General features: G+C 30.2%; 1 protein-coding gene and 2 non-coding genes across 7 annotated transcripts in view; all 3 read right to left on the bottom strand.

Annotated features, from left to right (window-relative positions):
- Positions 1 to 6,099: 6,099 nt before the first annotated feature.
- On the bottom strand, positions 6,100 to 6,212 carry LOC116404853. Its single transcript, XR_004217951.1, has one exon. It is a non-coding gene; the product is annotated as a small nucleolar RNA U19 (small nucleolar RNA).
- A 294-nt stretch (positions 6,213 to 6,506) lies between these two features.
- LOC116404850 lies at positions 6,507 to 6,611 on the bottom strand. Its single transcript, XR_004217948.1, has one exon. It is a non-coding gene; the product is annotated as a small nucleolar RNA snoR100 (small nucleolar RNA).
- Positions 6,612 to 9,192: 2,581 nt separating this feature from the next.
- The window catches only part of LOC101222081 (putative membrane-bound O-acyltransferase C24H6.01c), a 14,615-nt gene continuing 10,194 nt past the window's right edge, over positions 9,193 to 13,613 (bottom strand). For 3 of the 5 annotated variants that reach the window (XM_011658659.2, XM_011658661.2, XM_031887292.1), the window contains 8 exons: positions 12,426 to 12,488; positions 12,097 to 12,206; positions 11,918 to 12,010; positions 11,744 to 11,825; positions 10,180 to 10,257; positions 9,817 to 9,892; positions 9,640 to 9,689; positions 9,193 to 9,526 (listed from right to left, as the gene is read on the bottom strand). In XM_011658659.2, coding sequence (XP_011656961.1) covers positions 9,488 to 9,526; positions 9,640 to 9,689; positions 9,817 to 9,892; positions 10,180 to 10,257; positions 11,744 to 11,825; positions 11,918 to 12,010; positions 12,097 to 12,206; positions 12,426 to 12,488 — 591 coding nt within the window. In that variant the 3' untranslated portion in view covers positions 9,193 to 9,487. Of the gene's footprint in view, positions 9,527 to 9,639; positions 9,690 to 9,816; positions 9,893 to 10,179; positions 10,258 to 10,859; positions 11,455 to 11,743; positions 11,826 to 11,917; positions 12,011 to 12,096; positions 12,207 to 12,425; positions 12,489 to 13,613 lie in introns of those variants that run through there. The other 2 variants (XM_031887291.1, XM_011658660.2) reach the window with 2 other exon arrangements.

The raw sequence follows: 13,613 nt of genomic DNA, 5'->3' as shown, positions 1-13,613 counted from the left end.
ACATAAAACTCTATCTCAAACGTATAACTATCACATATATTTGGTTTCTCTCTCTTTACCTAATTCGGACAATTCAGATTACTCCAACATATTCTTATATGTTAATTCCATAAGAGTTAGCAGAGGAACCTAATGGACCTATAGATCATGGGCTCCAACGATTCGATATTAACTGACTAAACCCGTTTAGATCGAGCTAATTAACATTCTTTAACTTAACAATCATTCTACTAAAGTCTCGTAGTGTTGCACTCCCTTCACTATAGATATATATGTATTCATCAGATATAACAATGATAAGTAAGTTAATCCTTCACGGGTTATTTAAACCTTAGCTAGGTCAGAATACCGTTTTACACTCATATTACATTTGGCTCCTTAAGTCCCAATGATCCACCATTGAATAATTGGTTATAGATCCAACCTCTAAACTGAAGAATTCTTATTGTGTCAATGAGAGAGTGGGGTCTCTTGTTCAAGACTTGGATTCAGTTCATTAAAAATCAACCTATCTACTAACCTTAAAGTGGGTAGGAGTGAATTCCGTCTTGCATTCTATGTCTCTAGCCGCCACCCGATCTTATCCCTGAAGTGGGAGATTTATTGGACCAGCACTGTTGAGCGACTTTCACCTATGCAGATCTAAGGATAATTTCGTTTGAATATAAGTTCATAGTTAGCTTAAGATTAACATTAAGTTACCTAGATCATTATAATAGAAATAATCAGTTTTAAAGAGTAAAAGGTATTACAACTTAAAAGTGACTATTTCATTGTTCCAATCTTATGTAATTAAATTCTTTACAATATGATGTCCCCATTTCCATGTCTCTAGCTACATGAACGATTCAGGATCACATCCTTTGTACTAACTATAAAATGGATTGCAACAATAATGTCCTTATAATAAGGTGTCCAATCATATATTCATACAATATAGATCGTTTAGGCTATATACTTGAACTCGGTCCACGTTTATGTCACTACATAATGTTCAAATCCACAAGATAGTCTCGAGACCTTGGTTTATTAGATTCAAAATTATAGCATTCAATTTTCACTAATAAATTCTCAATAACTTTATTGAATATAAGATAATTTTAACTACAAACTACGAGTTTTAAGACATAAATTCCTACAGTAATACGAAAAATGACCCCTTATATACGTTCATACTATGAGTCAATCTCGAAAAATATAACTTGAAATCAAAGAATCGTTTTGATTCCTTTACTTTAATGCATAATTTTCATCGAAACGTGAGAATTTAACTCAAAATTTTGATTTGATAGTTTGTTTACTTACGCCTTTTAGACCAAGTAAACAAAAGATGAATTTTATTCATTGACTTTCTTATTAAATAGTAGCATTTTTTTAAAATATTTATGCTCACTTAAGTGAAAATTCAGTTTTGAGTATTGTCTCAAATTCTGACATTTTTTTTAAAAAAGATGTGGAATATACTCGATTCTTCGTGCAAATTCGAAATATAATGTTAGACTTCTTGTTGGATCAGTATGGAAATCCTAGATGGGTGAATAAGGTTTAATTAAACTTATTAACAAATAAGTCTAAATTAAACTAACTAGATAATTTTTAAATTAAATAAAAAAAATTAGCTAAACTATGTTAAATATTAAGATTGATAAAAAAAAATATATATATATATATATAAATAGAGTATGCAATCAAACTCAACCAACAAAAATAAAATGCAAAATTAATTTTAAAAAATGTTAGAGAAGAAGACACCATAATTCTATAGTGGTTCAGTCAAACTCGATCTACATCCACTTTTCCAACCGTCACAATATGTTTTTTAAATCATACAAAAGAAAACTCTTTAAAAAAGTGAGTATACAATTTTAAGGTCACAACAATCAATACTCGCAATACAATAAGAATTCTCTCAAAAACAAGATGAAAAGAATGAAAATTGAAAATTTTAGAAAGAAAAACAACGATGGTTTTTGCAAGTTTTTAGGATAATTATAAAGTTAAACAAAGTTCTTAAAACTTTGGGGGGAAATGAAGTATTTTAAAAGAGTAAAAAGATATTGAAATCCAACATCGTTATGAGTTATTGGAGATAAGTAAGAGAAAATTGAATGGTTAAGATTTAAACTCAATTAGCGGATGGACACAAACACAAACAATAATATAATAATATGCTTTTTTATATATAATTAATTTGTTTGAAGTCCAATAAAACAAGTTCACCCTTTAAAAATAAAAACTAGCTATTAGGTAAAGATAAATAACAATATTAAATTTATTTTCTTTTTAAAAGCTAGTAAAAAAACAAAAGTCACACGTGTTATTGTCATATATTTTCTTCGTTTGAACTCTGATATGAGTGATTCAAGAGGCGGCAGAATCATTGTTCAAAGCTCTACGATATAGACTATTCAAAATAATGAAATTGTCAATCAAAAATTCAAATTTGTTATGTTGAAAATATTAATTAATTAAATTAATTTTCAAGCAAGAAGAGAAAGATTTGAACTTTTCCAACTCCATAAGAGATTGGCTGTATGATAGATGTTAAATGAAATGAGTTGTTTGGTTGTGATGTTTGTTCCAATCCTCTTACTTGCTTACAACCCAAGTAGTAGTGCCAACACAACAATAGGGGTTGTCACTATCCTTCAATATCTTTATTCATCATATATATGTATATATGTGTAGCTATATGTGTAGCTATATGTGTTTGCATTGCACACAGTTTCCCCATCCAATTCTTCTACGCATCTAGCTAGTTCTCCATTTCAAAACACCAAACATCATAATTCTTATCTATTCATGTTAATAGATTTCTAGATATTTCAATTGTATTACATCTATCCTCTCAACTTCTTGTTGTTATATTGATTGATAATTGCAAATTATTTTATATATTTGATTGTAAGAACACCCAAGGTGACATGGCCTTTTGTTTGACAAAAGAACTATAAGAATATAATATAATACATTGATTCATTGTTTTTCCAACAATCGTTTTCAATAAGATAATAAGTAATCAAGAAAATTGAAGGCCTTATCTATATGCATTGCTTAGAATAGATAGACCACTCAATTGATATCCAAAGTGAGGTAGTGACCACAAGGTCTATGTGATTAAGAAAAAACAAAACAAAAAACAAAAAGAACTTTCACTATGGGCTCTTGCTTCTTGATCCTAACAATGAGCAGCAAACAACTCTTGTACAATTCCACCAAACAATGATTGAAGGTTTAGGTTATATCTATTATAGAGTTACAAGTAATGATGTATTGTTTCAATGTATTCATTATTACTTTCATTAATTTTTTTTGTTTTTGTATTTTATGATCTCGTGAAATTATTTTTTTAATTAGATAAATGAAAGATTTTATTTTGTTTTTCTTTTACACGTGCAACTCACATATACATTGGAAGAATCAATGAAATCCTATCAATTCAACGTGTGTCTCACCTTCATCCCAAATAGATTCTTCAAAATGACATTTATATATTGCATTATATTTTATCTCAAGGAGTAACATCATCTCAACATCAATTGCACTCTAAAAGTTATATCTATTTTTTTTTTCAAATGAACACCTATACCTGAAAAGTCACAACCATTCAATGAAGGGTAACACTTGAAAAATCATGACCATTCAACCACGTAGAATTTTATAAGAAAAAGATGTAAGGAAAAAAGAAGTGTGTAAAGAATCTTCGTATATGACCTCTTTTAACATTGGAGGGATTATAGGTTTCATATATTATTTTAAGTTGAACTACATGTGAAATTATGATTCAAAACTTTAAATCTTTAGATGATATTACAGTGCATTGAGTAGATTGGATGCTTGTTTTTTCCCAAATTCCAAAACTACACCCATTGGCTATACTTCAACGCAACTAAAAGCTAATATTTAACTAAATGTAATCAAACCTTGTGTGAATGATACATAGGCATTCATTTATAACCAATACTATATATTATAATTCCCTCAATCTTATCATTGTTGTATTAAAGAATTTAACTAAAAGCAATAAAACTTGTGAATGATACACTATCATTTGTTAATAAAACTGTTATTTAAAATCTCTTGATCATATCATTTCTATATTAAAAATGTTAACTAAGCTTTCAACCTTTCAGCTAATGATTTGAAATTGTCCAAGGCAAGGAAATGATTTTCAATTTTAGAACAAATATTCTTGTAAATCAAGTAGTTTGCGGAATGAATATCAAGTTATGAATTTTGCGTATGTTCACAGAACCCAAACCTATTGTTCAAGGCAAATGTATTGGTAAAATTTTTCACCCACTAGACATTTTGTCTCATCTTTCGAATGTTTTGTTTTCTTTCTCCCGTCCCCCACACTTCTAGGTGGTGAAAGACATCTCATGTAGCCAATCGTCACAATATGTTTTTTTGGATTGGCTTAAAATTCTCTAAAAAGTAAATATATAATTGTAAGCTCAATATAATTAATCCTCATAATACAAGAAAATTTCTTACAAAAGGCAATATGAAAAGAATGAAAATTGAAAGTTAAAAAAAAAATAACAATCATCAATTTTATGAAAAGAATGAAAATTGAAAGTTAAAAAAAAAATAACAATCATCAATTTTACAATTTTTTAGAGTTGTAAAGTTAAACAAAGTTCTTAAAAATTTCCTATGGAAAAATATATTAAGTAATAGAAAATTGAAGGATTAAGATTTAAATTCAATTAGTTGTTAGACACAGATGTAAATAATAATACACAAATGCAAGTGATTGACAAGTTAAATAACATTTTATAAAAAGACAAGTTAAATAACATTTTATAAAAATAAATTGTAGTGGTTAGAAAGAGTCAATCAAGTATCAAGAAGTAACCTAAATTATCATTAGCCTAATCTTGTTGTCTATCAAAATTACTTGAAAGATAAATTGTTAATTGTAATCATTATCCTTTCCATTAGTAAAAATTCTTTTTATTCGGGCATAGCCTCATCGATTCGGGAAATTCTCATGTATTATTTCTCTTTAATCTTCTTTAATCTTTTATCTGCTTGTTTCACTTTGTTAATTATCTATGTAACTTTTGAACCAACGATTTTTCTCTAATGATTAACCACCCAAACTATTGTTCTTGATAGATCGAACTAAGGTGGACTCATCCTGTAATTGCTAATGCTAAACCTCTCAAGCCTAAATAGGATTGAACTAATGCTAAAGTTGAAGTTGCACTCCAGAATTTTCGTACACTAATGCCCTGATCTCCATAGAGTTGATTAGAATATTTTAAAACTCTTGAACACTTGTGTCAATGCAGCAGATGCTTGGAAAATTCTTGAGGTGTCACATGAAGGAACCTCCAAAGTTAAGATGTCTTCAAATCTTAACCTCTCAGTTTGAAACTCTTAAATTGTTGAAAATGGATCCGTAGTTGAATAAAATGAAAAGCTTGTACGAAAATTTCTTTAATCTCTTTCCAAGAGATATAGTGTGAAAGTCACAACCATTGAAGAAGCAAATGATTATGAAACTCAGCAATCTCTTTCTATGTTTCCATGTTCCAAAATTAAGATGTTCCAAGGTATTGTATTACTGGTAAAACCACCCAAAACTTTTTGGAGGATTTTGTTGAGATTTGTGGAGAAATCTCAAGTTCAAAACCTATTGGATGATGATGTTACTCATCAGAACTAAGAAAGTTCGAACATTCATCTTCTTTCCTAACTCGGATTAGGTTTTCTAACTTCTATTTAAATCAATTGAGTGCTAGAACATTTATCATTTTCTACCCTTAACCAATGTACAAGCAAACTTGGCACCATTGTTTCATCTCTTTCATTTGTTAGTTAATACACGATTCCAGTTCCTTTTAATTCTCGGTTTTCATTTATTTTTCCATTATGGGTGCATGTGCTATGTCATCAACTCTACTGTCAAAAAGGTTTTCATTAGCTTTCTGTAAGAATAATCAAGTTCGAAAGACTAATTTAAACTCTTCAAACGACTGAATAAATGGTTCAGAAAAAAAATTCAACCTCCATGGATTTTCAAAATAAACTTTTGTTCACAAACAAACACATTATCTTTTCAGCATAATATTTAAAACTTAAAAAACTGAATGTGCAAGCCTGCTTGGAGGAAAATTCACGATGATGTTAAAGAAAATCCTCTCAAATAGGCCTCGAGGTATAAAAACACCTTGTTGTCTGCCTCCTAACTAAGCACAATATGAAACCCTAAATTATGTTCATACGGCTACTCAAAGAGGCATTTCCACCATTACAATAAATAACACAGATTAAACTATCAGGCTACTCAAATTTGTTTAATCCGAAGGCCTCAATAATGATCCAGCAAGCTTTGAAAATCAATCCCAAGAACAAAAATCTGTAGCTAATTAGTTATTAACATAACCGAGAAACCTAGGGTAAAATTGCAGCCAATTCGAATCAGATTAGATTAAATCAGAGGCGATGAAGCAAATAAATCGATCGTAAACAAGAGATTAAGAGAAGGAAATGAGAAATGTAGGTCTAAACCAGGCCCCCAAATCAGAAAGAATCAGAGGGAGCAGACATGTTGACCTGTGAATTCGATCTCTGTGCACACTACCATGCTTCCTTCATTCCTTTATTCCAGAGCATCGGCTTATTGTACACAGACAGATTCTAGAAAACCCTAAAATGAAAACTCTTGTACCTATAGACAGAAGCGAAGAACAAAAACACAACGCAAGAAAAAAAAAGAAGAAGATCGATAAGAAGAAATGGTGCCGACGCGCATTTATATAGAAACGTTTTAGGGTTTCTATATAGAGTTTTCCTAAAAAAGGATATTGGAGAGGAAGCCCATTAATAAACAAGATGGGTCGTTAATGGGCTTTAATACAAATATGGGTACTTTTTTATTTCGTTTGGTTCTTCATATTTTTGTGGATTTTGTATGTCCAAAAACTAAGAAGAAAGAATTGGAAGAAAATTAGGGCTTTATTTAAAGTGTGCAGATCAAAGATGTGGTAAATCAACGGTCATCGTTGAAGAAGGTAATATTCTATTTTCAAAATTAAAAATATAGGGTTTAGATAGGTTGTAATTTGAATCAAAGCCAAATGTGATTTGAAAGGCAATCAAATCTAATTGTTATCACATGAAATTCCGGGTAATTTTTAAATTTTTATTTTGACATTTACAATTTGTTCGTTTATTAAATCAAATTGCCAATTTTACCAAATTTAAAACTATATTAAATTGTAGGATAAGGATGGAGTGATGAACTTGCAATTTTTAGAGAAATTTAGAATTGTATTAGATCACAAAAGTTTATATTTCACTAAAAAAAAATTATAAAATATAATTTAAAAGGTACATTTTCAACCATTAATAAAAAATTAAAATTAAAATCACAATTTTCGAAATAAGTTAAACTTTTAATATAAGTGCATCGACTTTTATTTCTTAAATAATAATAATAAATGTTGGAAAATCCATTTTTGATAATTCCTATTTTGCTCCTAATTTTGTGGTATCTTATGTAAAGAAGGATGCAAAGTGAGGATATGCTCTCAAATATTGATGGGAATAATCCCAGTACAAAAGTTGTACTAAAATATAAAATACATAAGCACAACCACCTTCTTTCAAAGATTAATTATCCTAACTAGATGCTAAAGATTAATGAATCTTTATTAATTGTTATTGACTGAATACGAACAAGGAAGAATTGGTAGAGATGATCAAACTAAGGGAAGAACGAGTGACCGAACAAAATGAAAGAAGGTTTATAGAAGAGCCAACAACAACATGTATAGACACGACTTGATGAAAAACATGTCGAGAAATCAAAAACAACTTTATTATTGACTCCTCCAATGCCTTCATTTGACTTGCATCTTACCCAAACTTGAGACTAAATAGAACTTTTGTTTGACTTGCCTTCGTTTGACTTTTGGTTACTTTTCATTTAAAAATCTCAAACCATATAGTTTTAAGAACTTTTAATTTGCCAGTTTAGTTTGATTTGAGAATTATTGGAACTGTGAATCATTTTTAAAAAATAATACACCCAGAATTGTTTTTTTTAAACACAATAAAAAATGAAAATTAAAGCCCTAACTTTAAAATGAAAAAAAAAAGAAGAAAAAAACTCAACAGTAAAGAAAACATGAAAACTAAGTGTGATTTTAGTCAATATATATATATATCCATAAATTTTTTCAGTTTCAAAAGTAGTTTTATCTCAAGAATACCTCGTTTCATAAATATCCTTAAAATTTATTTATTTTTAAAAAAATACTCTCATTAATTCATTTTCTTACACTAAAATTTTCAACATCCAAAATAAAAATTTATTTACAAAACATACTAAAATAATAATTAGTTAAATAAAATAAATGTATACATTTAGCTCTTAAAATCCTTCCGTGCTTTTGCTATTTTCTTTATTTATTTATTTATTTGCACTGAAAGAGAAGAGAGAAGAGAGAAGAGAGAAGAGAGACGTGTTCTACATATAAGGAAGGATATTTCTTTTTACTTCTGAAAGAATGTATAAGAGTATTTTTTAAACCCTACAGAATTTAAGGGTATTTTCAAAAAATTTACTATATATTAATAGTTAAATACTTTTTTTTATTTGATTAGTTACTATTTTAGTATGTTTTAATTTTTTTTATTTTAAAATTTTGTGTTAGTGAGAAAATTAGGTAAAGTTTAGATTAATGAGAGTATTTTTTTAACTGCTTATGGATATCTTTAAAACAAACAAAATTTTGATGATTCCATTTAAGACTACAATAAAAATATTTCTAAAATCTAAGAGTAATTTTTATTATTTAACCAAAAGTACATTAATCTTGAGGGAAGTTTAGGACATTACACGCACCATCATTCCCTGGTTTTCTTTGATGAACCAGTCAAAAAAATTTCTCCAGCAACTCCATCAACCGAGTTTGATGTGAACAATTTTGGCTTACCAACTCAGTTTCTTGATTCATTTCAACCCTGCCTAATACCTATAGAAGAAACCCCAATGTCCTAAATTTTCAAATCTTCAATAAAAGGATAATCTAAAGATACACAATATAATACATCCATATGTATCTATGTATGTAGCTATGTACCTATGTATGTATCTTTATATATATTTTTTTAACTGTTCTCTACGTCAGAGAATTTACCGTTAAATGAGGTAGCTCTTTCTAGCAGTTCCAATTTGGTGGTCGATGAAGTACAAATACTTTTACTCGTAGTTTAACAAAAAGAATTGGGGATAGTTGCAACATGAAAAGTGAGAAAAATAATCCTATATTCATTTTATTGAAATTAGACTTTTTCTTTAAAAAAATTCTAAAGTCTCGAGACTCCTGAATGAGAATGTCGTTGCAAATTGACCTACTGAATCATGTATCATATGCTCACTTACCATTGTCGATGTTTCAACAGTCAGGTTCAAAATTGAACTCTTACACTGCTGTAGGGTTTGTCTAATATCACTGACAAACACTTATTACCTCTTTCGTTCAGCATCGCGAATGTGAAACATGAGCTGCCAAAAGAAATAATAATAATAATAAATAAACGAAAGAACAAAAGGTTCCACACTGGAAATGATACAGTATAACTTGATTTTCAAAAGAACGAGTAGATCTTTGTCATTACCTTTGTCCCCACATAAAACGTTACAAACATGCCACCAAGAACAGGAAATCCTGTAAAAATTTGTTACTCCGTATGGTCAGAATGGCTTCATAAGTTCTTTTTTCATATTAGATAATTGCTTCCTTCACAAGAAAAAATAAAAGAACGAAAGATTCTTATGCGTTACTAATAATGAACCTTGTTTGTTCAGGAATCTAGATCCCAAAGAATTAATGCCCGATGGTCCAATGACATATCCAACTAAGTTTGCAACCTGCATAAAGGAGATCGTTAGGCTACCTGACATAAGCAAATGCAGTATTTGATTCCCTTTCTTGAAAGGAATGTTTGACTACACAAAAATACTATGATCGATCAAATTGGGAACATTTAAAATGCCAACCTAAGTATACATAAACTGGTTAAGGTATATACTTTGAATTGTTCAAAAGGCTAAAGGTTCGGAGCCCCACACCTCTACATGGTATTGAACTAAAAAAAACATAAAGATTATCTTGAACTAAATGATAAAAAACTCTGATAAGATAGCAATGGGCGTACCATGAGACAAGTGATTGTGATGGCACCTGCAATTGCACTAAGTTCTCGGACAACAAACTCTGTAATAGCACTCTCAGCCTGATAACGACGGTAATAAAAGATGAGTTGCTAAGACATTTTCAATTTAAAGGAAACAAGATCTTTTATAAAGAATGAAAGAATAAAACTTTAGGGAAAATAAAACATTCTCTACTACCAAGCTAACTTGGGTAACAAGACTTTTCCAACTAGCAATGACAGTAGTAAGCAATATAGTTATCGAAAGACCTTTATTCAGACACCAAAACGTAATAATACACAAATTCCCACTTCTTTCAAGTCTCTGCCAAAGAATACTTTAATTTGTAGGCTCGGAAGTAAACCCCTTCAACTTTAAAAATATTACTAGTAAATTTACATGGTCAGCCATATTTTCTTCAAATAATTTTATACATAAGATATCTACAAATATGAAGCATATATACGACTTTTTAGGAAAACTGCACATTAGGTCCTCGAAGTTTGAGTTTACTAGCGTTTTAATATCTGAATCTACAAATCCAATATTTGGCCCCTACCATCAGTTTTTTTTTTTTTTGGTTAACATAAAACTGATGTGAAAATCCAATTTTATCAAGAAAACAATTTCTTTGTTTTCTTAAAATAAAATAATAGATTTAATGTTCTTTTCATTCTTTTTCTTTTCTAGTCCTCTTTCTCCCTCCTCACAACCTTTCCTTTTCCATCAATGGGGGTGCCCCCATTTTGCCCCTTACTTTTCTCTTTTATTTCCCCTTCCTCCCTTTCCACACTTTTCTTAAACAGGAAAGAGAGAGAGAGAGAGAAGAGGGAAAGGGACAAAAAAGGATAGGCACAACCCCCACCCCCTCAATATGCTCTCTCCTCTCTCCTTTCTCCATGTTTTCAACCTTCATCCGTGTTCCTTAGCAAGTTTTTCTAGCCTCTGTCTCTCAGTTTGCAGCTGATTTCATTTATCACATATCTACAAATTGATTCATCAAGTATTATTAATTGAACTTGGTTACATCGTTTATCCTTGTTAATTTGTTATAGAATATTTATACCTAAACCCTATATATATATAGAATAGTCTGTTGTCCTTATTGTCATAATACTATTCTTAGTTCAATTCCTCGAGCCTTATTAATTGAACTTGATTATTTCCTTCCCCCTCAAAGCATGTTTCCTACATTTTTCAGAAATTTGTGTGTTATCACGTCTGCGTCGTGTCCCATTCCCTGAAGTGACAGCAGGATTGTCTCTTTTAGGAAATAGCTGCATGTGAAAAGAGAATTACGTTCTCAGGGATTTACGGTTTAGTACTTGTTTGAGTACACTTATAAAATTTCTTTATCTGTTTGTTGTATATATTCTTGTATCTCATGGCACACCTACAGTGCATACTTTTCAATGGTTTTTAGATCGGACAAGAAGAGAATACAACCCTGAAATCCTTCTGTAGTAAAAACTGATTTTGTAGCTAAATGAGCGAAAGAATAACGTAGGAATATTGAGGTTAATATAGTGATTCACTGTAAATGAACTAACAGAAAAGAAATATCACCTTGAACGTACTCACTGCTGACTTCACGATCATTTCAGGAACAAAGAATAAACATGTCAACCATGCCCACCATAGGAGCTTCCTGCATCAATGGAATATTAACCATACATAAGCTGTATTTCCATCTTAAATGACTGAATGGACCATGGATGATAATATGAATGCTCCGTTTACCATTCTAAATCATGCCAGATTGCAACAAATGTGAATACAATCCAGACATTGAATGCTTTCCTTTTGGATCCCCCGAGAGGAATGTACATATACCTTGAATGACATGACAAGAAATTTTCAAGTCAGATAAAGAAATAGAATATCCAAAGAAATATAAAATCAAGAATCTAAGTCTACACCTGACAAGCCATTTGTTGTAAGAAGCATGCCAACTTTTCCAGAATCCTTCTAAATTATAGCAATTATTGATGCACCTTGGCATATTTTCCGGGACATCAATGCCACATATCTATAATAACGCAATAAATGAACCACTCAAACAAAAATGAATAATAAACCGGTATGGACTGCAAATTTAGTCCCAACTCCTGAGATGGGGAAGTGGATGGTATTATAATAAGAGGGTTAAATCAATAAAGGCTTAGATTGAACAAGGTCAAAGAAAGTAGATAATGCTTTACACAATATCTATGGAAAACAGTACATGAAACACTAACAGGTCACATACCAGAGACCAGAAGCGAAAGTAGCGCCATATGAGAAAAAACTTAAGCCACATGAAATTTAAGACCTGTCACAGTAAAAATGTCACACCGTAAGAGTGTTAAATACTTAATTCAATCATTCAAGGAATCGAGAATGTATCTTAGAGGGTAACTGCAGGCCATTCACATTGATAACAGTTAAATTTTGGATTCATTTTCACTCATCTATCTATTGTATTATTTTCTTAAATTTGAAAAAAAAAAAGGAAAAAACTTTCATTATACAAAATGACAAGAGGAGTGATAGAAGATATCTACCTTAGACCAAAGTAATTAGAAAATGTTCTATCGATTGGCTGAAAGTAAAGTAAGAGATCAATTCCAAAAATATTAGAGCCCAAGACTATAATTTGACACATCAAAACAATTCCAAAAGTAAACCATCAGAACTACAGACGTGGACGTATCATGTGACTGGCATGCAATGTAAATATAATCTTTCTTTCTTAAAATGAAAACAACTTTCATGAAAAGGCATGGTTTATTCAATGTAAACAAAAGTTTATATATATAAATATTTTTTTTGAAAAGGAGACAAGCTTCTTTATCACAAAAAGTTAGAATAATCCTTATGAAATTTTATATTACTTATTTCTAACATGTTTAGCATACTTTGCAATTGAGAACTTTTTACATAGCAAAATCAGAACTGGAAGACTTCACGAAAAGGAGTGAAAATCAACACCCCCTTTCTTGCAAAGATACATTTATAAGAAAGGAAGATTGATATGGTAGGATAGAGAGTAAATTCATATTAATCTTGGTTAAATCATTGGTTGGTCCTTTCAGATTTCTAGTGGGTTTTAATTTAAACTGAACTTTCAGTAAATTCATCTCATGTATTCTTCACAACTTTCATTCTAGTAAGTTTTTTTTTTTTCCTGAAACAAAAACGAACTTTACGTTGATGAAATGGAAAGAGACTAGTGCTCCAAATACAATGAAACAAAAGAGAAAAAAATACATGAATCACAGAATCCAGAATCTTAAGATCAATAAATGCATCCGGATATGTCAACTAGGTTCACATATACTCATCACATCCCAATACAAGTGAAATCCTCCCTAGTATCTCAATAACATGATGACATGTAGAAAATATAAGCATTCCAATTAAGACAAATGTCATGAATAGAGTAATTACCATAGAG

The sequence above is a fragment of the Cucumis sativus genome, chromosome 6 (assembly GCF_000004075.3).
Source record: "Cucumis sativus cultivar 9930 chromosome 6, Cucumber_9930_V3, whole genome shotgun sequence".
Classification (NCBI taxonomy): domain Eukaryota; kingdom Viridiplantae; phylum Streptophyta; class Magnoliopsida; order Cucurbitales; family Cucurbitaceae; genus Cucumis; species Cucumis sativus.
Note: the sequence above shows the minus strand (reverse complement) of the source record. Positions and strands in the feature narration are given on the sequence as shown.